The 24,135-nt window shown below is 41.1% G+C and overlaps 1 protein-coding gene across 1 annotated transcript in view; it reads right to left on the reverse strand.

Moving 5' to 3' along the window:
• Positions 1-24,135, reverse strand: part of lama4 (laminin, alpha 4) — a 190,421-nt gene that overhangs the window by 128,454 nt on the left and 37,832 nt on the right. Inside the window, exons 3-8 of the mRNA XM_043684602.2 lie at positions 22,046-22,173; positions 20,793-20,873; positions 17,390-17,604; positions 8,560-8,660; positions 2,147-2,327; positions 1,714-1,800 (exon numbers count right to left, since the gene is read on the reverse strand). Of these exons, the coding sequence (XP_043540537.2) occupies positions 1,714-1,800; positions 2,147-2,327; positions 8,560-8,660; positions 17,390-17,604; positions 20,793-20,873; positions 22,046-22,173 (793 nt within the window). The remainder of the gene's footprint in view (positions 1-1,713; positions 1,801-2,146; positions 2,328-8,559; positions 8,661-17,389; positions 17,605-20,792; positions 20,874-22,045; positions 22,174-24,135) is intronic.

Consider the following 24,135-nt stretch of genomic DNA (forward strand, 5'->3'; position numbering starts at 1 on the left):
CCCTCCCACCTGGCTGTGCCATGGCAACCCCAAACCCATCAGTGCCATACCCACCTGATATCTCTTTTTCTGTCTCCACCATGACCCCCATACCAACCTGGTTCTGATGGCTCTAGTATTTAGAATAGTTAGATTGCTTGTTGTCCCTGCAATGAACCCTGCTTTTGGTGGCAATACTGAGACTCTAGAACTATCAGCTGGACAGATTGCCCAGCATCACCTTGAAGCAGAACTTGCCAAGGGAAGAACAGCATGTAGGGAGGGTTGTGTCGAGGCCATGTTTTTGAATGAGTAATCCAGAGAACCTGATTAGGGCTGTGAGGAGCTAGGTTCAAATCCCATTAGGGCAGCATGTGGAATTGAAATTCAGTTAATAAAATCTGGTATTGACAACTGATCCTATTAACGGTGGGCTGGATTACACACGCTCCAGTCAGATATGATTTACACAGTTGGGAGCTGAATATATCTACTCCCTAGCTGACTGACACAATATGGAAGGATAGGAAGGTGCTGAAACCAGCAGCCTGCCTGCTACACTTAAATAAATCAATAAAGTCAAACAATATTGTTGAAGCTCAATTTGACTCCAATTTCATGCAAACGTGTCGGATTTCAAGAGTGCAATAATAAACAGGGAGGTGCTACCAATCAAAGTGGGGGAAGTATAACAGAGCATCCTGGAGAAGATAGTACTCTTTCCCCTCCCCCCCCAACCACCTTCCTTCCTTCTTCTCGACAAACTGACCTCTCCAATGCACAAACTCCCTCTTTCCAAGATACTTGAACCCTTCCAGCCCAGTGCCCCTGATCAAGCTGGCTCCAGGAATCCACTTGGGGCTTCTGGTTTCCCAGGTTGCAGTCCTACTGCACTACTGAACTCTTACACTGCTGGAGCAACTAGCTAATCAAATTGACTGGTGGCTCCAAACGATGGCACCTCCTGTCACTGAGATGTGGAATCCACTCTGCACCAATATAGTCTGCTTGCTGTGCTTTATGGCTGAGGGTCAGACTTCTTATCAGTCTGTCAGAAAGCCTCCAATCTACCTTCTGTTTAAGTCCTTCATGATTGGTGCTTCAGTTCTATAGGTACCAAGTTGCTGTAATTCACTCGCTAAGGAGTCACACTATTGTATTTCAGATTGACCCTGTCTCAGAAGCAAGGATTTCATAGAGTCACAGAGATGTACAGCACAGAAAAAGACCCTTCGGGCCAACTCATCCATGCCGATCAGATATCCCAACCCAATCTAGTCCCACTTGCCAGCACCTGGCCCATATCCCTCCAACCCCTTCCTATTCATATACCCATGCAGATGCCTTTTAAATGTTGCAATTGTACCAGCTTCCACCATTTCCTCTGGCAGCTCATTCCACAAACATAGCACTCTCTGTGTGAAAAAGTTGCCCCTTAGGTCCCTTTTATACCTCTCCCCTCTCACCCTAAACCTATACCCTCTAGTTCTGGACTCCCTCACTCCAGGGAAAATACTTTGTCTATTTATCCTATCCTTGCCCCTCATGATTTCCATATAGTATGGATACAGGCCCTTCGGCCCAACACGTCCACACCGACCCTCTGAAGAGTAACCCACCCAGACATGTCATGTGAGGTCCTATCTTTACATAATAAAATATGCAAGATACCACAGGTTAGTTGCACTGACTGGAGTTATAGGTTGTCACATTTAGTTGCATGAAGGTACTTACTGACAACGGAGCAGTCAGTTGGGGATTCGGTAGGTGCTGACAGACATTCTCCTGTCTCACTGTCACACTGCCCTTCACAATTGCACCCTAAAGACAAAAGGGATAAGTGAACTTCTGAAATTCCAAATCAGGGATTATGGAGTTTACCAGTTTGCTTTAGAAAAAAACATGCACCATCTTTATTAAATAATGGAGTCCAGGGCCTCTTCTTGTCTGAGCTAGCAATAATGGTTACAATTATTTGGTACCTTATCAGATCAAGGTGCCTCGAAGTGCTCCACAGAAGATGGATTATTTTTGAACTAGTAACAGGGTGATCGCTTTAAATTATTTTGTTTCTCTTTTTTTTGACTTTGTTCTGATGTTTTATTTGTTGATTGCTATTGTTAGTAATGCTTTTGCCTTTCAGATAAATTTACTGTATTAAACTTACTCTGGCACCCATTTCGTCCATAGTTCCAGAACCCATACAGACACCGGTCACAGCGCTTTCCTGTGACTCCAGGAAGGCACCTACACCGTCCACTCAAAGGGTCACAGTATTCATCCTTAGAAGCCAGAGCACATTCACATCTCAAACATCCAGAACAACTGCTGTATCCATGATAACCAATCTGTAAAGAAGGAAGACAATCAAAAAAATTAAAAATAATAAAATGGTCACTGTACCTTGTAATTAATTATGAGATGGATTTTATATTAAGAACAGATTAGTAGTAATCTTGTGCAGGAAATGTCTTGATTCATTCATTTTCTAATTTATAAAGCAAAAAGACACTGGGGACAATAGTGGTTGAGGCCCAAAAATGGGTGGGTTCATCTGAAGTACAATTATTCTCTGCTTGTCATTCCAATACTGACAGCATAGAAGCTCTGTATTGCCTGTCCATTCACATGGTTGAAGGAGACAACACATCTGAATACTGGGTCTAAAATTATTAGAGACTGACAACTATTTAAACAAGCCTGCACCTACTGAGGAGGTGGTGTTTGAGGAAGAGCTGGTATCCATTGGAATTCATTACAGGTGTAACTTTGACTTGAGTAATACACAGGAATTGCACAACATCTACAGAATGTGTGCCGAGTCCCTCAGTGCCACTCTGGAGGGCTACGTGCTAGATGGCAACAGGAAGAAAAAAAATTCTTCCATGCCCACGAGACCAGGAGATTCTAGTCAAACTTTAAGAATAGTTGTACAGGTCAATACCAGTGAAGTTTAATGCTCTCACATGAGTAGTCAGTGTAACAAATTCATTCCCAAGAATTCCATCAACTGCAAAGGTAGCCTCACACATTGCTCACTACATCATATCCTCATCTTTCTGACATGTACCAGTAGCCTCCATCCATCAGGTTTCATATATAACTTCACTACACACTTAACATACTTACAAGCCTCACACCCATAACTCAGAGCCTGCACACACTTGCAGTCATTAAACTGTGAGAGCAGCATTAGTCAAACATAATGCATCACACTGATGGACACATTTCCCTCTCCCTTCTCTACCAACGCAATACAAAATTAAAAGCAGCAGCAACTTATTGCTTTGGGCAAGGACATGCTAATCTAAAAACAAGGATCAAAAGTAGGTTACTCAGCCATTCAAGTCTGCTACACCTTTCAATAAGATTATAGCTGATCTGATATCAACTTCAATTTTACATTCCAGCATATCCCCGATATATCTTCCATTCTCTCGGGAACCAAAAATCTATTCATCTCTGCCTTAGAAATATTTAAAGATTCTGCATCCACTTCCAACTGAGAATGGGTATTCTCAGTTCTCAGCCCTGGGGAAAAATGTTTCCTCATCTCTGTCTGAAATGGACACCCTCTTATTTTTAAACTCTGACCCCTTGCTCTAGAACAGACAGCTGCATGTTTTCACCACAATGGAGGCAAACTGACTGCCATTACTGAACCATTGTGACTGAGGCTGTGACCAGCAACAGGGCTTAAAGAATCAAAAAGAGTCATATGTTCACATCACATACACCTTCTTGCATCTTGATTCCTACATCATCTCTGCTTATCCCCAAACTATACATGCAGCTCTTGTCTTTCCCTTAGGGTGGGGGGATTTCAATACTAGGGAACATATTTTTAAGGTCTGAGGAGAAAGATTTAAAAATGATATGGGGCAATCTTTACATGGAGAGTGGTTTGTGTGTGGAATGAACTTCCTGAGGAAGTGTTAGAGGTGGTTACAATATTTAAAAGACACTAGATAAGTACATGAATAGGAAAGGTTTGGAAGAATATTGGTCAGGAGCAGGCAGGTGGAACTAGTTTAGTTGGGATTATGTTTGGCATGGACTGGTTGGACCAAAGGGTCTGTTTCCGTGCTGTATGACTCTACAACTCTTTCCAAAAGTGTACCTCTTGCCTCTTCTTCCAAAACCATCATCTGCCCAGGCAGTGATGCAGGGATATGAAGTGGAAGAGGAAGAAGAGCTTGAAGGTGATACACCATTCATTAGTCTGATATTCACAGTAACCAGTTCAGATACTGGCACTATGCATACTTCAGAGGGTAACACCAGGACAGGGTTGGACATGATATGTCATCCAGATATCATTGTCATATAAAGAAATGGGAGGAAATGGCAGTATACATGACAAGCAGCCAGAACACAAAGGTAGTGCATTAGGTTTACTATAGTGGATGCAGATGAAGACTCCAACGAGGCAGCATGTAGGAAGAGACTACTAGGAAGACACAATGAAATATGCAATGCAGGTCATTCTGTTTCGTCAACACGAATTCGCTGTAATGTGATTGATGAATTCGGGAATCTGTTTCTAATGTGCAAACTTTTAAAATGTGTATTGGTGATTACATTGTCAACGATTTAAGCACTGTTTCTAAAGGGTGATTTTTCTATAACACGAGGTTGCACAAGAATGCAACCATCATGCTATAGAAGAACTGACTGTGCTTTAGCAAACTGTCAGAAAGGTTGCAGTCACTGCCAATGGCAATGGAGTTATCTGGCATTAAGTTGTCACAGGGTTTAGTAAAGAATGTAGAGCTCATCGAACCCAGCATGGAAGGAATTGCCAGTCCAAGAGAACACTTGTGATTTGGCATCTGATGACCAACACCTCAGTTTCCAACACGATGAAAGAGAACTCAAAATCTGAGAGATACAAAGATGTCAGTATTGCATCAGTACTGGAGAAGGATGACAACATATGCAGCTGATTCTGAGACATAAACTTCAGTTCAACAGCCATGATGTGTTCATGGCCCATAGCCTTTTCAGTATTCACTATCTATAATAGCCATTTTCCATGGACTGAATTGAAATTGTTGAAAATTAACATTTATGTTTTTAGAGATGTCAGGTGGAGCTTTCTTGTGGTAGTAAGATGACATTAAGAGGGCTTAATTTAAATGTTTTCATTGTAAAATTATGTTTTTTTTCAAAACTGGCTAAGCTATGATGTTTTAAAATTGTGAGGCTGGTGGAGAGACTGAGTGTGTAAGCTGGTGGATAGGGAATCAAATCAAATGGATTGCTTTGCCTTGAATAGTATTGAAATTCTTGTGCATTGTTGGAACTGTGCTCATCCAATAAAATGGGGAGTATTCTCTCGTACTGTTGGCTTGTGCCTTTCAAATGATGTACAGACTTTGGGGAGTTAGGAGGAGAATTTTCTTGCCAGGATAGAAGATTAGCAGTGGGTAAAGACTGTACCTTTTTATTTTTCTGTATTTTTCTTGGGGACTGAAATGGAAAAAGAACTGTATTAAAGACAAAGGACTGTGGAAGGGATTACTTACATTCATTGTAAGTGTTGTTTACATTGCTGTTTGTTCAAGCAATAGGAAGAGGTTACTGCAGATGAGTTGGAACCAGGGGTTGTGTACAAAGGGAAATACAACTGGATAGTGACTAGTTATTGATGATTAAGTCTTTTTGCTTGCCAACAACAATGTGATTGTCTCCATCAGATAACTGATCAGCTTGGAAGTGTGAATGATAGGGTTAGATGCTTTTGAAACACCAGAAAGGGAGATACTTTCTTTTTCTCTGCAGTAGCAAATACCCAATGTCTGGTGAAAGCCAATTTATTTTCCCTCACCAGTTGCCGCAAGATGCAGCTTTTAACCAACAGTCAGAGACTTTACAAACTGTGAACCAGTCACTCTGTGTCTCCTGTAAGGAAGTAAAAAGCACCTGAAGTAAAGCGAGACCGACAAACAGCAAGTCCTGAAAAGTGAAAGGATTATCTCAGCAAATCCTGTGGACAATGGGAATATTGGCTTGCCTTCCCAGTTTTTCCCTCCAGCCAAAACACCAATCTGCATGTTTATAGGAGGAGGTTTTACAGAGTGTTAACTAATTGCAGTTATATTGAGAAAATGAGCATTGCAGATGCTGGAGATCAGAGTCAAAGAGTATGGTGCTGGAAAAGCACAGCCGGTCAGGCAGCATCCAAGGAGCAGGAGAGTTGACGTTTCAAGCACAAGCTCTTCATCAGGAATGTTATATGTCAGCAGTTCATACTTGTGCATCTGCAGCTACACACTATTTATGTGGAATAAATAATAATTTCTGCTATCACAAAAACCTGGGTTTAGAAAGACAGGTAAGTCAGGGAACCTTGTGTACTTTAAAATCTTCAAAAATCTTTAACTGTTGTAATGCCTACATGAATAATTGGGCTTGATTTCAAGTGCTACCAGGGCTACCACACTGAGGCATACAAATGCTAATGCCATTGAATGTCAAGCAGAGATCCTAAATTCTGTCTTGTTGAAGCTGGTCATTGTCTGACACTTGTGTAGCACAAATGCTATTTTACACTTATCAGCCCAAACCTAAATGTTGCCAGTTTTTAATCTAAAACTTTGTAAAGGGCATTGAACATGGTGCAATCATCAGAGACCATCTCCATTCCTGCTCTTTGCTGGAGGGAAAACAATGTGTTGTGAAACTTGAAAGGGTTCAGAAAAGATTTACAAGGATGTTTCCAGGGTTAACGGATTGAGCTATAGAGTCAAGAGTGTGGTGCTGGAAAAGAACAGCAGGTCAGACAGCATTCGAGGAACAGGAGAATCGAAGTTTCGGGCAAACGCCCTTCATCAGGAATGATGAAGGGCTTTTGCCCGAAACATTGATTCTCCTGCTCCTCGGATCCTGCCTGACCTGCTGAACTTTTCCGGCACCACACTCTTGACTCTAATCTTCAGCATCAGCAGTACTCACTTTCACCTAGTTTGAGCTACAGGGAGAAGCTGAATAGGTTGGGGTTATTTTCCCTGGAGCATCAGAGGCTGAAGGGTGACCTTATAGAAGTTTGTATAAAATCATGAAGTGCATGGATAGGGTGAATATCCAAGCTCTTTTTCCCAGGATAGGGGAGTCCAAAACTAAAGGACATAGGTTTAAAGTGAGATGGAAAATATTTTAAAATGACCTAGAGGAGAACCTTTTCAAGCAGAGGCTGGTGTGTGTACAGAATGAGCTGCCAGAGGTGGTACAATTACAACATTTAAAAGGCACCTGCACAGGTATATGATTAGGAAGGGTTGAGAGAGATATGGACCAAATGCTGGTAAATGGGATTAGATCAGTTAGGATATCTGGTTGGACTGAAGTGTCTGTTTCCATGTTGTACAGCTCTATGGCTGAATAATTGATGAAGCAGTTGAATATAGTTGTACCTACAACTGTGTCCTGGTGAACACCTGTAGCATGAACAGGCACAAACACCTGTGAAATACTTCTTTTGTGCTCAATCTAACTCTTTTCCCTTTTCCTCCTGATTCACACTGATATTTCTCCGAATTTCCATTGTGTTCAATTTTGCTTAAGTTCCTTGATGTCACACTTGGTCAAAAACTACTTTGATGTCAAAGGTTATCACTCCCAACTCATCTTTGGAATTCAGCTCTTTATTTTCCTATGTTTAGACCAAGGCTTTAATGAGGTCTAGAACCGAGTGGTGCTAATATAAACCAAACTGAGCACGTTATTTCTGTGTAAATGCCAGTTGATAGCACAGTCATTGGCATCCTCCGTCACTTTGCTTATGAATGAGTGTGGACTCATGGAGTGCTAACTGTTTTGATTGGACTTTTCCTGCCTTTCTTGGTCAGGAAGTACCTGAAAAATATTCGGCTGCATTGGCCAGATGTCAGTATTGTATCGGTACTGGAGAAGGATGACAACATATGCAGCTGATTCTGACACATAAATCTTCAGTTCAACAGCCATGATGTGTTCATGGCCCATAGCCTTTACAGTATTCACTATCTATAATAGCCATTTTCCATGGACTGAATTGAAATTGTTGAAAATGAACATTTATGTTGTTAGAGATGTCAGGAGGAGCTTTCAGTTGGTAGTAAGATGACATTAAGAGGCCTTAATTTAAATGTTTTCATTGTAAAAATTATGTTTTTTTTCAAAACTGGCTAAGCTATGATGTTTTAAAATAGTGAGGCTGCAACATGTGGTCAATACAACATCTGTTGGCAATTCTGTGAGGCTGACACAGGGGATATCCAGGGGGCTAGTCCAACTGCATTTCTGACTGCATACCTCCTTACTCTTTCTTTCATTTTAAATGTTATAAAAAGCACCAAATAAACATGATGTCTTTAATGTCAGCAGCCAATTTTGTGAGGAGGAATGTAAATCTGCAGCCCAAGTAACTTTTATAATCACACCATACTGAAATGACCACCCTCCCTCCCTGTACTCCTTCTTGGCTCAATTTATCTTCCCCGCCCTGTAGTCCAGTTTGTATTTGGCATTGATTCTGTGTGCCATGTAATGGGAAATAACTTGTTTTCAATTTACCCAAACATTATTTGATATACCCACCTCACAGCGGTCACAGAAGGCTCCTGATACTCCTGGCTTACAGCGACACTGTCCAGTAGCATGATCACATTCATCTGTGCCACATTTCTGACAGGGACAGTCTTTTAGAAAGCAAACATATCATTTTATTAATTCCAGAGTTATTTTCAATCTTCATTTGTCAATGCAAAATTGACAAAATTTTGAAAGCTGCACATTCATGAAAAAATAAGCTTCGGTAGTCATCAACAATGGCTCAAAATTTCCTGGATCATTCCAATGCAGAATTCAGATGTATCACAAGTCAAGCATTATACCAGAAAAAAAAATGCCAAAATTTCCTGCAGGATTATTCTGCTTACACAGGTATGTAAACCCAACATAACACATAGAAATAAAATACCACAATGAGGAATAGATTGTAGGCTGCTATCTTCTACTCTGGTGTCTTGCTTTCAGAGTGTCTCCTGCCTTTCTTCCTCCCTATCCCCTTCTCTTATTGTCAGAACTGCTGTGGTCCTTTGAGAAGGCCATTCTAATGGCCTAGTCCTTCTGAGTATGTCCGCATAGTGTCCAGACCCTGAGAAATTTATGTAAACTGAGACTTTTGATTGAGGTTTGTTCCTTCGTTTTCAGGCATAGATCTATGCCAGCGCATAAGTACAGGAACCTCCTTTGTCTTTTCTATGGATCCACATAAACAAACAGCAGAGAGTTTGACAGATGCATTTTGGTCCATAAAGGCTTCATAAAGAATTGAGGCAATTTGCTTGCACCAATGTTTCAGCATAAAATCAGTGTAAATCAGTTAAGCACAACTTACCTTTCATAAAAAGAAGTACAAGAATAATCTTAGGCCATAGCTAAGACAAAACTTTCCGTGAAATTTTAGATCATTGTGTTTACCATGACACACATTCAAAATCTGTTTTAGACTATTTAGAAATACTTGCATTTACACAGCGAATCTCATTCTTCTATGATATTCCTAAGCAACAAATAATTAATTAATTTTAATATGTTGGTGAAGTTGCTACGTAGTTGCACTGAAATTTTACACAAAATCCCCAAAGTCGAAAATGAATTCAATTTAACTTGCATTTTTGGTGATGATGGTACAAAGAACACCAGAAAAATTATTTTTCACGTAGTACGATAGGATCTTTCACACCCCACCTGAATCATTCCTAGGCTTTCATTTCATTCAAGTGACAGAAACACCAACAATGGACCACTCTGCAGTACTGCACTGAAGTGTCACTTTAAATGATGGGCTCAATTCTAGGAGTGGGGTTTTAACCCACATTCTTCTGCATCCAGATGAGTCTAATTAAGTTATTTTTCATTTTTTTCTCGGATGTGGGCGGCACGGTGGTACAGTGGTCAGCACTGCTGCCTCACAGCGCCAGAGACCCGGGTTCAATTCCCGCCTCAGGTGACTGACTGTATGGAGTTTGCACGTTCTCCCCGTGTCTGCATGGGTTTCCTCCGAGTGCTCTGGTTTCCTCCCATAGTCCAAAGATGTGCAGGTCAGGTGAATTGGCCATGCTAAATTGCCCGTAAGGGGTAAATGTAGGGGTATGGGTGGGTTGCGCTTCGGCGGCTCAGTGTGGACTTGTTGGGCCGAAGGGCCTGTTTCCACACTGTAATGTAATCTAAAATTGCTGGCAATACCAGCATTTTTTGCCGATCCTGAATTATTTAGAAAATGGTAGTGAGCTGCCTTATTGAGTCCTTCTGAGATCTGGAAGGAGATTTAGCAAGTTGAAGCAGTGCATCTTGTAGACAGTACAGATGGCTTCCACTGCATTATATGAATGGAGTGCTGATCAAGTAAGCACTTTCACTTGGATAGTATTCAGCTTCCTACATGTTGCTGGAGCCTAAGGTTGAGTTTCCTGATTGTGCACTTGCATATTGAGATTTTGCCAGGACTGAGTTGACCTGGCAACAAAAAAGTGGAAAACTGATGGGAGAATGCAGCCTTGACCTTCTGAGGGAGCCCCAACTAAGTTTTATGTCTGTTAGGCAGTTCCTGCAAATTTCAAGGGCCAGCAGTTCTGTGTCAGTCATGGGACTGTAGTTACTGAGGGTGGGTGTTGAAACAGAGGCAGTTCTTGCTGCTGATGGACCTTGCTGGGGCCACAGGTAGCTGGATTAGGTGGGCACTAATCCCATCTTTATCCTGGAGCCTGCAAAGAGGCCACCAGGTTTTATCAGGCAGTCCCAGCAGACAGCAGAGAGCCTTCCCTCCATTGTTGGATGGGATCTCCACCTCTCCCCTGCTGCTGGCAAAATGCCATGGTGCCAGGAAGGTGATGAATACACCATTCCCTTCCTTCCATAATTTTTGACAGGCCTCAATCCCCAATTTTCAATCCCTATCTGTTTCTACAGACCTTAAAATCCTGACTTCAGTTTGAAGAACTGCATTATTAGAGTTCCTTCTCCTGTAAAATGAATGTAAAATGAAATGTAAAATGAAAACATTTGTTCAATTTTGTTTCTATTCCTCAGAAAATTTTAGAATATTCTCAGAACGTTAGACACTTTAGATAAACGCCCACCTGTTTTTCCTCTGTAACTGTCTTACGTATTTGTGCAAATGGACCATTCACTAATGGAATGGAGAGAAGGCAAAAGGGATTTGATTTTTGATCTTGATCAGAGAACACGTGGGAGCATTTTTAGAATTGAGTTCATTGTCACAGCGATCAAACATTGCTGACAACAGTAGAAACTGAATTAAACAAAGAGAATGAAGAAGATGTCTTGACTGAGTATACGTCATTTTCAGAAGTGGCAAATGCTTCAAATATTTCACAGCTAACCTTTACATCAACTCTGCTGTAATTCTTATAATTATATTTCAGAGAAGTTTCATGGTATAGTTCAGATCAAAAAAGGATCATATCATTTTGTGACGAAGTTTCACCAAAAAGACAAGGTTCCCCACGGGAGACTAGTTAGCAAGGTTAGATCTCATGGAATACAGGGAGAACTAACCATTTGGATACAGAACTGGCTCAAAGGTAGAAGACAGAGGGTGGTGGTGGAGGGTTGTTTTTCAGACTAGTGCGACCAGTGGAGTGCCACAAGGATCGGTGCTGGGTCCACTACTTTTCGTCATTTATATAAATGATTTGGATGTGAACATAGGAGGTATAGTTAGTAAGTTTGCAGATGACACCAAAATTGGAGGTGTAGTGGACAGCGAAGAGGGTTACCTCAGATTACAACGGGATCTTGATCAGATGGGCCAATGGGCTGCGAAGTGGCAGATGGAGTTTAATTCAGATAAATGCGAGGTGCTGCACTTTCGGAAAGCAAATCTTAGCAGGACTTATACACTTAATGGTAAGGCACTATAGGGAATGTTGGTGAACAAAGAGACCTTGGAGTGCAGGTTCATAACTCCTTGAAAGTGGAATCGCAGGTAGATAGGATAGTGAAGAAGGCGTTTGGTATGCTTTCCTTTATAGGTCAGAGTACTGAGGACCGGAGTTGGGAGATCATGTTGCGGCTGTACAGGACATTGGTTAGGCCACTGTTGGAATATTGCGTGCAATTCTGGTCTCCTTCCTATTGGAAAGGTGTTGTGAAACTTGAAATGGTCAAGAAAACATTACAAGTATGTTGCCAGGGTTGGAGGATTTGAGCTATAGGGAGATGTTAAATAGGCTCGTGCTGTTTTCCCTGGAGCATCAGAGGCTGAGGGGTGACCTAATAGAGGTTTATAAAATCATAGGGGACATAGATAGGATAAATTGTCAAGGTCCTTTCCCTGGGGTGAGGGAGTCCAGAACAGAGGGCATAGGTTTAGGGTGAGGGGGAAAGATATAAAAGGGACCTGAGGGGCAACCTTTTCACATAGAGGGTGTGACGTGTATGGAATGAGCTGCTAGAGGAAGTGGTGAAGGCTGGTACAATTGCAACATTTAAAAGGCATCTGGATGGGTTTATGAATAGGAAGACTCGCAAATGGGATTGGGTTGGGATACTGGTTGGCAAGGACAAGTTGGACCAAAGGGTCTGTTTCCATGCTGTACATCTCTATGATTCTATGACTTTAAATATTTAAAATATGAAGTTTGGGTAAATTACAATATACTTCACTTTTTCTTCCACTAAAAGGATTTGGAAATTAATGAGTTTTAAAACTGTGTATTTGCACAAGCTTCAAAAAGAGGAATGACATAAAAGATGTTATTGAGACAGGATTTAACTTAATTTTTTAATCAACTGTAAAAAGTAAATGATTTATAAATAGTCTGTCTATAATTGATAAAAATCTCACATGCATAATAGTGGAGATATTTATTGTGTTGAATGGTCATTGGCCTGAAATGTTAACTCTCTTTCTCTCTACTAAAGCTGACTGACTTGCTGGGTAGTTTCTGTTTTTTTTTTCCTCTGCCTTAAACACTCCTGCAAGTTTATGGACACAGGGAATAAAAGATAGGGAGAGGAAGTCAATTAGATTTCCAACAGAGCAACGTTAACAAGCTTTCATCAAACTTGGAACTTCCAAGGAGGTGGGCTGGTTAGGAGCTAATCTGTCTTGGTCTGTTAAGATGGCCCATTGATAGGAAGCATTGAGTTTGTATTATTTTGTATTGCTGTACATTAACTAAATCCAATCATTTGTTTCATATCAAAAAATGACTTTACTGAATGAGCTGAAATCGCAGCATAAGTTTTAAAACAATTCAGGTAACCCATACAACTAGACTTAAGACCAAACCTTCTGACCTAGAGGTAGGGACACTACCACTGCACCATCAACCTGTTCAGATGTACCTCCACGGAGGACGCAACTTAAACCCCAAGCTTTTGTCCATAGGCAAGGGACAGCACAGCAGGTCAGGCAGCATCCAGGGAACAGGAGATTCGATGTTTCGGGCACAGGCCCTTCTTCAGGAATGAGCAGAGAGTGTTCAGCAGGAGAAGATAAAAGGTAGGGAGGAGGGACTTGGAGGAGGGGCGTTGGAAATGTGATAGGTGGAAAGAGGTCAAGGTGAGGGTGATATGTCGGAGTAGGATGGAGGCGGAGAGGTCAAGAAGAAGACTGCAGGTCAGGAAGGCGGTGCCGGGCTGGAGGGATTCGGCTGAGACAAGGTGGGGGGAGGGGGGATGAAGAAACTGGTGAAGTCCAAGTTCATCCCCTGTGGTTGGAGGGGTTCCGCAATTTCCCCCCCGACGTGGTCGACGGTGCCCTCCACCGCATCTCCTCCACTTCCCGCTCCTCCGCCCTTGAGCCCCGCCCCTCCAACCGCCACCAGGACAGAACCCCACTGGTCCTCACCTACCACCCCACCAATCTCCATGTCCAGCGCATCATCCGCCGTCACTTCCGCCACCTCCAAACAGACCCCAGCACCAAGGATATATTTCCCTCCCCTCCCCTATCAGCTTTCCGTAGAGACCACTCCCTCCGTGACTCCCTTGTCAGATCCACACCCCCCACCGACCCAACCACCACTCCCGGCACCTTCCCTTGCAACCGCAGGAGGTGCAACACTTGCGCCCACACCTCCCCCCTCACTTCTCTCCAAGGCCCCAAAGGAAACTTCCATATCCGCCACAGATTCACCTGCACCTCCACCCACATCATCTACTGCATCCGCTGCAGCCGGTGTGGCCTCCTCTATATTGGGGAGACAGGCCGCCTACTTGCGGAGCGATTCAGAGAGCACCTCTGGGCCACCCGGACGAACCAACCCAACCACCCTGTAGCACAGCATTTCAACTCCCCCTCCCACTCCACCGAGGATATGCAGGTCATTGGACTCATGCACCGCCAAACCACAACAACGCGACGGTCGGAGGAGGAGCATCTTATCTTCCGACTGGGAACCCTCCAACCACAGGGGATGAACTTGGACTTCACCAGTTTCTTCATCCCCCCTCCCCCCACCTTGTCTCAGCCGAATCCCTCCAGCCCGGCACCGCCTTCCTGACCTGCAGTCTTCTTCTTGACCTCTCCGCCTCCATCCTACTCCGACCTATCACCCTCACCTTGACCTCTTTCCACCTATCACATTTCCAACGCCCCTCCTCCAAGTCCCTCCTCCCTACCTTTTATCTTCTCCTGCTGAACACTCTCTGCTCATTCCTGAAGAAGGGCCTGTGCCCAAAACATCGAATCTCCTGTTCCCTGGATGCTGCCTGACCTGCTGTGCTGTTCCAGCAATAAAGTTTCAACTTTGATCTCCAGCATCTGCAGACCTCACTTTCTCCTCCATAGGCAAGGGCAATATCACTGTAATGCAGGACCCCTGCTTGCTATCAGGATGGCTGAATATTAGTATCACTTCACCTAGCAATTTACAAAACCACCAAAAAGACTGGCAGGAAGTAGGGGCCTAGAGACAAGCAACTTCATCAAGTATGATTGACCCATCACCTGAACGTTCACAAAACATCCAGACACAACAACTACAACATTTCAAAGCTATCTGAATGGGTATATGAATCGGAAGGGTTTTGAGGGATATGAGCCAAGTGCTGACAAATGGGGTTAGGTTAGATTAGGACAGCTGGTCGGCATGGACGAGTTAGATCGAAGGGTCTGTTTCCGTGCTGTACATCCCTATGACAACCTATGCAATCAGATGAGTATGGACTAAGCTATTGTAGTCAATCACTTTAAACAATGGACCCTAATTGAGAAGGAGAAGTGTAATGGCCATCTAATCAAAAAACAATGAACCTGCAATTAAGGTTTCTCTTGCTTGTTCTGACTTTATTTGGTAATTAGCGCTGAAAATGTGTTGCTGGAGAAGCGCAGCAGGTCAGGCAGCATCCAGGGAACAGGAGAATCGACGTTTCGGGCATAAGCCCTTCTTCAGGAATGAGGAAAGTTTGTCCAGCAGGCTAAGATAAAAGGTAGGGAGGAGGGTCTTGGGGGAGGGGCGTCGGAAATGTGATAGGTGGAAAGAGGTCAAGGTGAGGGTGGTCCATCGAATTCAGCACCGCCTTCCTAACCTGCAATCTTCTTCCTGACCTCTCCGCCCCCACCCCAGTCTGACCTATCACCCTCACCTTGACCTCTTTCCACCTATCACATTTCCGACGCCCCTCCCCCAAGTCCCTCCTCCCTACCTTTTATCTTAGCCTGCTGGACAAACGTTCCTCATTCCTGAAGAAGGGCTTATGCCCGAAAAGTCGATTCTCCTGTTCCCTGGATGCTGCCTGACCTGCTGCGCTTCTCCAGCAACACATTTTCAGCTCTGATCTCCAGCATCTGCAGACCTCACTTTCTCCTTATTTGGTAATTAGGCAGACTGTGAATGGAGATCACATTTTCTGTGGAGAAAATGTACAGTCTCAGTCTGCACAGCCATTCTGCAAGTGCATACCCTGCCCATATTCTAACTAGCTAAACACTGCAGGCTGTATTTTTTTTCCGAGGAAGCTGCTGATATCAAAGGAAAAAGTCACTCATCAACATTTTAAACCATCTTGATGCAACCTCTGCAAAGGTCACCCAAACCAGAAAGAATTGTTGAAGTCAGCCATCTCTATATGACGAAGTTTCTTTTGCGACCCTTCAACAACTTAAGCAAACCCATTCCAACTTTGCAACTTGCCTGTGTGTAATGTCTGAACCTCTTGAAGGAATAAGATGTGAATGATGAATGATCTTGTTTATTGTCACATGCATATTACAGTGAGAAAAACAGTAAAATACAATGAAAAGCTTTTCCACTTCTCTACGATCCAGTGCAATTTTGAACAGTTTAAGAATAAGTTAAAAATAGCAAGGTATAACTTAAAGAGAGTCCATCACTCCCGAACCAGCTCATCGTCAATAATACATTTCAGAACTGGAGTCGTTTTATTGTTTTATTAGATTGGGTGTGAACTACAATAAATATCATGCTGTTTCCTTTTAAAAATTATAGGAAAACACTTTTGTGTATATCCTTTCCAGTCACGGCATAGATGAATATCCAATGAACTGGTAAACAAATTATTTTAAAAATACCTGTTGCAGTCAAATGAGAATTGGAGAGTTCAGTCATTCTAGCACTCCTCAGCTAGCTCTAATAAACGTTATGTTTGTGGTTGAAGTAAAATTGTTTCATCAAGTGTTCATTTGTAGAGAAATAGTTGTTAACTCAGGCTAGGTTATTTAAATTAATTTTTAAAATGTTTTTCCTTGATAAAATTTCATCATTCAGTTTGTTTGGATAGCCTAACCATTAGCTTTTGAAAAGGAAAGTGAGCATGTACAATTTTATTTTAGATGTTTGTCTAGCTTGCAGTAAATTCATACTTGGTCAGAGTTGAAAGTTTAGTGACCTAGTTACAATGGAATCTAAGTCCTCTTTATTGTTTCTGATATAAATACATAACTTTGTAGCTTCGGCCTCTGGCTATTCACAAAGGGTACGAATAGCCACAGTTTTCTTACCAGGTTTCCATAAAGAAACCTTATTGGATTAAATTAGCACCCATTTGAAGTTCATGAATCTAACCTCCATTAGGAATTTGAGTAAGCACCCTCAAATAAAATGATACAAATATTATAAGGAATTATTTTTTAAAAAACATATTTTTTGGAAGTATGAAATTTGTAGTCAACGTACTGAAAAAAACACATTTGACTAATTTTATACTTTAAGTGTGAGAAAATGTTCATTCTCCTTATTTAAAAATTTCTAAATTCATTGTTTTCACATCTTGGCCATACATACACATCACTTTTGGTGATAAAGTACACATTAGCAACTCGGAGTAAATAAATTTCAATCTTTAATGTTCGTTCTGTTGCATTCTGAAGTTCTCCAGCAGCATCTGGAAGTTACTTTGATGATATAACAGCTATTTAAATGGATAAACATACCTGTGCAATTTTTAGCAGTGACAGCATCTCCATAGTACCCTGGTGCACAGCGTTCACAATGGATGCCCGTTGTATTTCGCAGACAATTACGGCAATGCCCAGTTTCCTCATTGCAGTCTTCAAATATGAGATTGGGATCAGAATTACCATTGCAGTTACATTTTCTGCAACTACTTCCATAGAGCATTGGTGTTCCATAGTAACCAGGAGCACATCTAGAATAAACAAATATAAATTGAAACCACAAAAAGAATTAATAGTCTTGGAAATATTCCTTCCAAATTGCACGGATGTGTGACCATGTAGCAATTCAGGATGCCCTGTGCCAGAAGTAAACAATACATGAAAACATGCACATGCAGAGTGTTCTGACAATCAGAAAAGGATTACAGGGTTAAACAAGTCAAGCATGCAGAGCAAATTGACATTTGAAAGCACTTGACTCTCAGTCTAACTATGATGGGGTACAGATATTCTTCTACACTACTATTCTGGCATTCTGATCAATACTATTGCTTTCTGATGAAGAGTGACCAACCTGAAACATTTATTCTGCTTTCTTCCTACAGTTGCTGCTAGACCTGGTGAATTTCTCCAGATTTTCTGTTTTTGTTTCAGATCTCCATCATCCATATTTCTTTGTTTTATAAGGCTAGTATGGACTACTTTAGCAGAACGTATGGATAAAATGTTTAAAGCCAAAGAATTTCTTCTAACTTGGTAGAGAGGTTGGATATATAATTGAAGTGAACATCCTAAAATAACTGCAAAAATTGTATCGTACCATCTGGCTCTCTAGTAAAATTTCTATATTAAATGTGAAGTTTCTGCATTTGCAGGTTAAATACGAATCACCTTACCATTGAAAATTACTACCTGTTCACTTTATTCTGAGTACTGCTTTAAAATGTCAAAAATGTAATTACACAACCTCTCCATCACTGAAATTTAACTGCAACAATTGCAGCCTTTCATATATTTAGATTTAAATTGTTATTGGAGTATTTTTTAAAAGGTTAGGTTGATCTTTTTATCTTGCTGTCTTTGTTCTACCTCTGTTAATTTAATTTTTCCTTCTCTCTCTTTAATTTTCCTTTTAGATTTTCCCACTTACTCGTTCAGATCTTGCAGTGTTAACTTCACAATTCTCAAAAATAGTTATTTGACCCGCTCACTCAGCTCCCTCATGTCCTGCAAACAGTTTTGCTGCTTTTATAACTCCCTCTTGCAGCAATGTGTGGGACAAAATATTGAAACATTAAATGAGCAAGGCAAGGTCTAACTCCAAGCTCCATATACCATAGCAATTTTTGGACAACATATTTTTCAGCAGAACTAAGGCAATAAAACATTATGGTCACTATTGCGTAAACCACCAGTAGTTTTTCTTACTGTGAAGCACCCAGCAAAAGAAAGCAAAATATCAGCGATATTCCGCTTAGGAATTGTGACCTATTGAAAATACACTTAAGTCATAGTCTCACAGCATGGAAATAGACTCTTCGGTCCAACTAGCCTATGCTGACCCTGTTCACAAACTAAACTAGTCCCATTTGCTTGGATTTGGCCCATATCCCACAAACCTTTCATATTCATGTACTTACCTGAATATCTCATAAATATTGCAACTTTACCTGCATCCACCATTTTGTCCGGCAGTTCATTCCATACCTGAACTACTCTCTTTGTAAAAAAGTTACCCCTCATGTCTTTTTTAAGACTTTCTCCTCTCACCTTAATAATATGGCCCCCTAGTTTTGAACTCGCCCACCCAAGGGAAAAGACCTTTGCTATTCACTTTATCTATGGCCCTCATAATTTTATAAACCTCTGTAATGTCACCCCTCAACCTTCTTTTCTCCAGTGAAATAAGTCCCAGCCTATTTTTATAATTCAAACCCTCCATTCCCAGCAACATCCTGATAAATCCACTTCTAAGTTTTTGTATGTTTTGCAGTCAATGCCCTGGAGTGACACTTAATTCACATAAGCCAATACCCACAACAATTTCTTTGTGGAACAGAAAGTGAAGGATAATCAATGTGACTTAAAAGAAGTTCTGGGATTTGCATATTAATGAACCAAAACCTACAACCCATTCTAAAAGATGAAAGACTTAACAGAAAACTAGCTTTGTTCAATATATCTTTTTAATTGCATGACACTGTGATCTTCTGCTATATATTCTGTGTCTTATGATCCTGCCCCACCAGTTACCTGATGAAGGAGCAGTGCTCTGAAAGCTAGTGCTTCCAAATAAACCTGTTGGACTGTAACCTGGCATTGTGTGATTTTTAACTTTGTCCACTCCAGAATTCCTGCAGTACAGTGGCTGAGTGGTTAGTACTGCTGCCTCACAGTGCCAGCCTTGGGTGACTGCCTGTGTGGAGTTTCTGTGCTCTCGCTGTGACTAAGTGGGTTTCTGCTGGGTACTCTGGTTTCCTCCCACAGTTCAAAAGTATGCAGGCCAGGTGGATTGGCCATGCTATATGTTGGATTACGGGGAGAGGATGGGTCTGGGAGGGAAGCTGTTCAGAGGGTCAGTGCAGACTTGATGGGCTGATTGGCCTCTTTCTGCACTGTAGTGATTCTGTGTTCTACTACCTTCTCTGATCCCAAAGAAGTTGTAAATGGGACTTCTATCCCTAACTCAGGAGCAAATCAAGACGTCAGAAAGCTTCTGATCAAGTAACCCCTGCAGCATACAGGACTGCAGATACAAGCAGTCCCAGAACTGCATAAGTATAGGCGGCTCGAGGTAGAGTGGCTGGTAGAATAAAGTGGGGGTGCTCATGGAGAGATTTGGAGGGGGGTGGTGGGATGAACACATGAATGGAGTGGAAGACCTCAGCGAATGGTCAAAGTTGAAAGAAAGATGTTGATAAGGATACCCCCACCCTGCCTAAAGTTATAGCAGGGTCATGCTTCTGGCTTCTATCCACTGTTGAGCTCCTCTCACTGGCCAAGAAGTTAGGGTTGGGTGCAGCCCTAAAGTTGCCATTAATTGGCCACTTAAGGCCCTTAATTGAGGCAAAGATGGGTGCACACCCCGAAGTCTTACCTGCACCCCCTGTAAAATTGGGGAGAATTTGGGGTGTTCAGGAGCCTGGAGGGAAGGTAATCTGAGGAGATTTAAGCTCATTCTACCTGCAAACCCCAGTAGGTAAATGTCCATTCTACCCATCAGGTGGAAAGATACACGGTATTGATAAAGTATAAATGCTTTGGGGCCATATGGCATGTTTGTCTGCTGTCTGCACAACTTTGAGAAATTAAAATAGTGGCACCATTGTTTATCCAAACTCTAAACAATCCAGCAAATCATGTTGGTCTTCCAGACTTGAAATTATAGTTTTCTATCATACACGTTTTAATGCAAACAACCAAATTAAAAAAAAGTGACCTTTCACATCTGGATCCAGCGTAATTTTCCTGACAGAAGCAATGTAATTTGTCGGCTTTAATCTTACAGGAAACAGCAAAACTGAAAAACAGAAAGAAGAAAACAAGTCATTTTATATTCTTAGCAGTGTTAAAATGCTTTTTTAAAAACCCTTTCTTTGTGTAAGACAATTGTTGTGTTATTGCATAGATTCCAGACCAGAACAGCCTATACCCTTAAGACAGTTACACAAAATTAGAAAATGTGACATAATACATGTAAAGGTACTGGCCTCATTTGCAATCACTCCCTCTGTTTAATAAGTCAGAGCAATGTGTTCAGTCAGTCAGTTATGTGTCCATAATGTAAAGGAACATCAGTGAAAACAAAATCCAGTCTCTCTGTAAATTTGTGATATTATAGCAATGTAAACAGACAATGTTATTAATAAATTTGAAGACATCTTTCTCTAAAAGAGTCCTATCTTTGTGGTATGTGTTTCTGAGCTAAATATGAGACAGCATTCAGAGCATTCCATTCTGCCAGTGGTGTTGGGTCCAATAAACCACATTACTAATGATTCTACAATATTCATGCCATATTGCCTCCATTTATTTTACTGATGTCACAAACATTCCGTGGGTGGACATCTTTTTGATTCACATTAGTCCAGGTTTGACATTATTAAATTCAATGCTGCACTTTTTACTACAGGCAAGCAGTCTGATTTTACAATTTGTATAAAACAAGGATTGATAATCCTTCTATGTAAACAATCTATTTATAACTAATTTTAACTTGAAAAATGAGAATATCTTCTTTGAAATCCAAGAGTGTACTATCTTAATGTTTTCCATTGGGCACATTTGCTTTACTTGGAAACATTATGGTATAATTTGATCTAAGCTCACTTGAAGGACACAAGAGAAGTATCATTATGCTAAATACATGCATTACCATTTGGTTGAGGCAAGGCCACTTTGTCTCTCGATATGTATTGTCAAGCATGTTATCCTGTTCAAAAACCAACTCCTTACAGGTGACAAATTGCACTTAGAACTTCCAAGTGAAGAGGTCATGAGATTGCTTCACATATTAAGTTTTGTTTTTAAACAAGTTTGATAAATACAAAAGTATCTTTTCAACTAGACCCTTTTTTTAAATCCAAAAATTACATACATTAGCTCAATGTTGTTTAGATATATTTTACACAGACTCCACATTATAAAGCATACAACCATTGCAGGGCTGCAGTAATTCTTTTTTCCACTTACTTATTTGAAGGAATACTCATAGGGCAGGGACAAGGCTGACAAGACTTATGATGACCCTGGACAACATCACCAATATATCCATCAAGACATTTTTCACAGTGGTCCCCAGTTGTATTATTCTGACAGTTCTGGAATACAAAGTGATAAATTATTCAAGTTTCATAATTTATTGAGTAATAGATTGCAATTGAGTCCCTAAAGCAACTGAAGTAATGATTTCCCTTGCAAATTCATTTTATGTTGACATTTTTAAATCAACATGAGTAAATTATTCATATAATATCAACAAAATTCTGATGTATTTGCTGTACAGGTATCTAGCTTTTAGTTTTACAGTCTATGCTTCTTAAGTAAATTGCTTCCAGTCTTGGTACAGAATCACAGTGTGACAATGAATCCATAAAGGCACACAGTTACAAGAAAGAAAATCATTGGCAAATGTTTAAAGTAGGGAAAACAACATGCATCACAATATAATACAAGCAATTTATATGATGGCACATTGGTCCAAATATTTTAATTAGTCATTTGTTTGAAAATACCAACAACAAATTTCATTTTTTGCTGATGGTTACGTTCCTTTATGGTGACAAGTAACCTGTCCCAATACGGATTTGTGAATACTTTCCTATTCTAATCTTCAGTGAAGTGTGATGGTCATTATACTACTGTCCTGATGGAATTTTACCGATCATGGTGGGGTCATGGTGACAAAGGTATACCAAACCCACCCTTCTCCATGTTCCTGCTATCAATTTCAGTGAGTTAATAATGACGATATAGAGAGAAGTGAAACTGTCCTCATTCTATTGAGCAAAAATGTTTATTAATTATTACTCTTTGTACATGAGTGAGTACAAGGGAGCATGCTTAGAACTGTATAGACTGGGTCCTAGTTCCATATGCATCTATTTGTTAACAGTAACAAGACTCACCCACTATCTTATACCTTGCTCAAGTGAATTGTTCTATCCTTTTAAATGATTATAATTTAACAGTTACATTGCCCTTAATATTGAGTTACCAATGCTTCCCCTATGTGCACTTCCTACTATCACCTCCTCTATTATCCCATCCATCCCTCCAAAATCACTTTTTAACTCTTTCCTCGCCCCAAATTGGAGAAGGATGGGACTTCAGTGGTTCACATTTCTGTTTATAGGAAAGCAGACCCTTGAGCAGGCTGAATGTACAATCTGACATGACCACTAATACTTGGAGCATGCTCAGCACCATGCCTGAAGGCATTAGCTACGAAAAGGTGTCAACAAACAGTAGACTGAAGAGACAAACACTCAGACCTGGAGCTGTGCTGAGGTTCCTAGACTCTGGAGCACTGTAGAAGATCCCAGTAACCTGCTTCCTCTGGAAGACCCTCATCAGAATCTGAAGAAGATGGATCATCTGTGACCCTTCAGTAAGAGTACGACCTGTCCAGCACACTGTTGCAGTATGCTGAGGTGGACTGAGGTAGAAGCACTGAGGATATAAAAGCATCAATACAGAGCCATTTCTGATGTGTAGACTTGTTTGAAGTCAATGACAGGAAAATTGGAATAGGAGAACTTCAACAATTCAACGTGATAGCGTGACATCACCTCAGGATAAAGAGACTCTCTAGCAGGCTGATCTGCTGAAAGTATTGAGCTCAAATAAGTTAATAAACTAAGAGAGGAATCTGATTGTTCAATAACTATTGTTGCAGTGATCTGACCTTCAGAATGATTTATTAACAAATTAAGTAATGAATCCCTGGAAACCTGCTGGAGCATACTGGTTGTTGATATACTGTGAGAATTGGAAGATTGTTCTCTGCATTCAGGCATTTGGTAGGTAAGAATGGTAGGAAGAGAGTCTGCAGTGGGCATCAGTACATTGTCAGGGAGGATTCCTTCTGCATATGCTGCTGTGGCTGCAGGAAGGACATGCTGACTGGCCCACTCAAAATGAGCAGGATATCCAAATTGTGGTTGCTGTTTTACAACATTGGAGTGTTCAGTTGGACTGTGGGACAGAGGCACAGCTGCATAGTATAGTTAGTGAAGAGATAGAAACTGCATGAGGTTTGACGGCCTGTGTTGTATTCAAAG

This window comes from Chiloscyllium plagiosum, unplaced genomic scaffold (assembly GCF_037043375.1).
Source record: "Chiloscyllium plagiosum isolate Xiang-an unplaced genomic scaffold, Cpla_swu_hap1 HiC_scaffold_3, whole genome shotgun sequence".
NCBI classification, from domain to species: Eukaryota; Metazoa; Chordata; class Chondrichthyes; order Orectolobiformes; family Hemiscylliidae; genus Chiloscyllium; species Chiloscyllium plagiosum.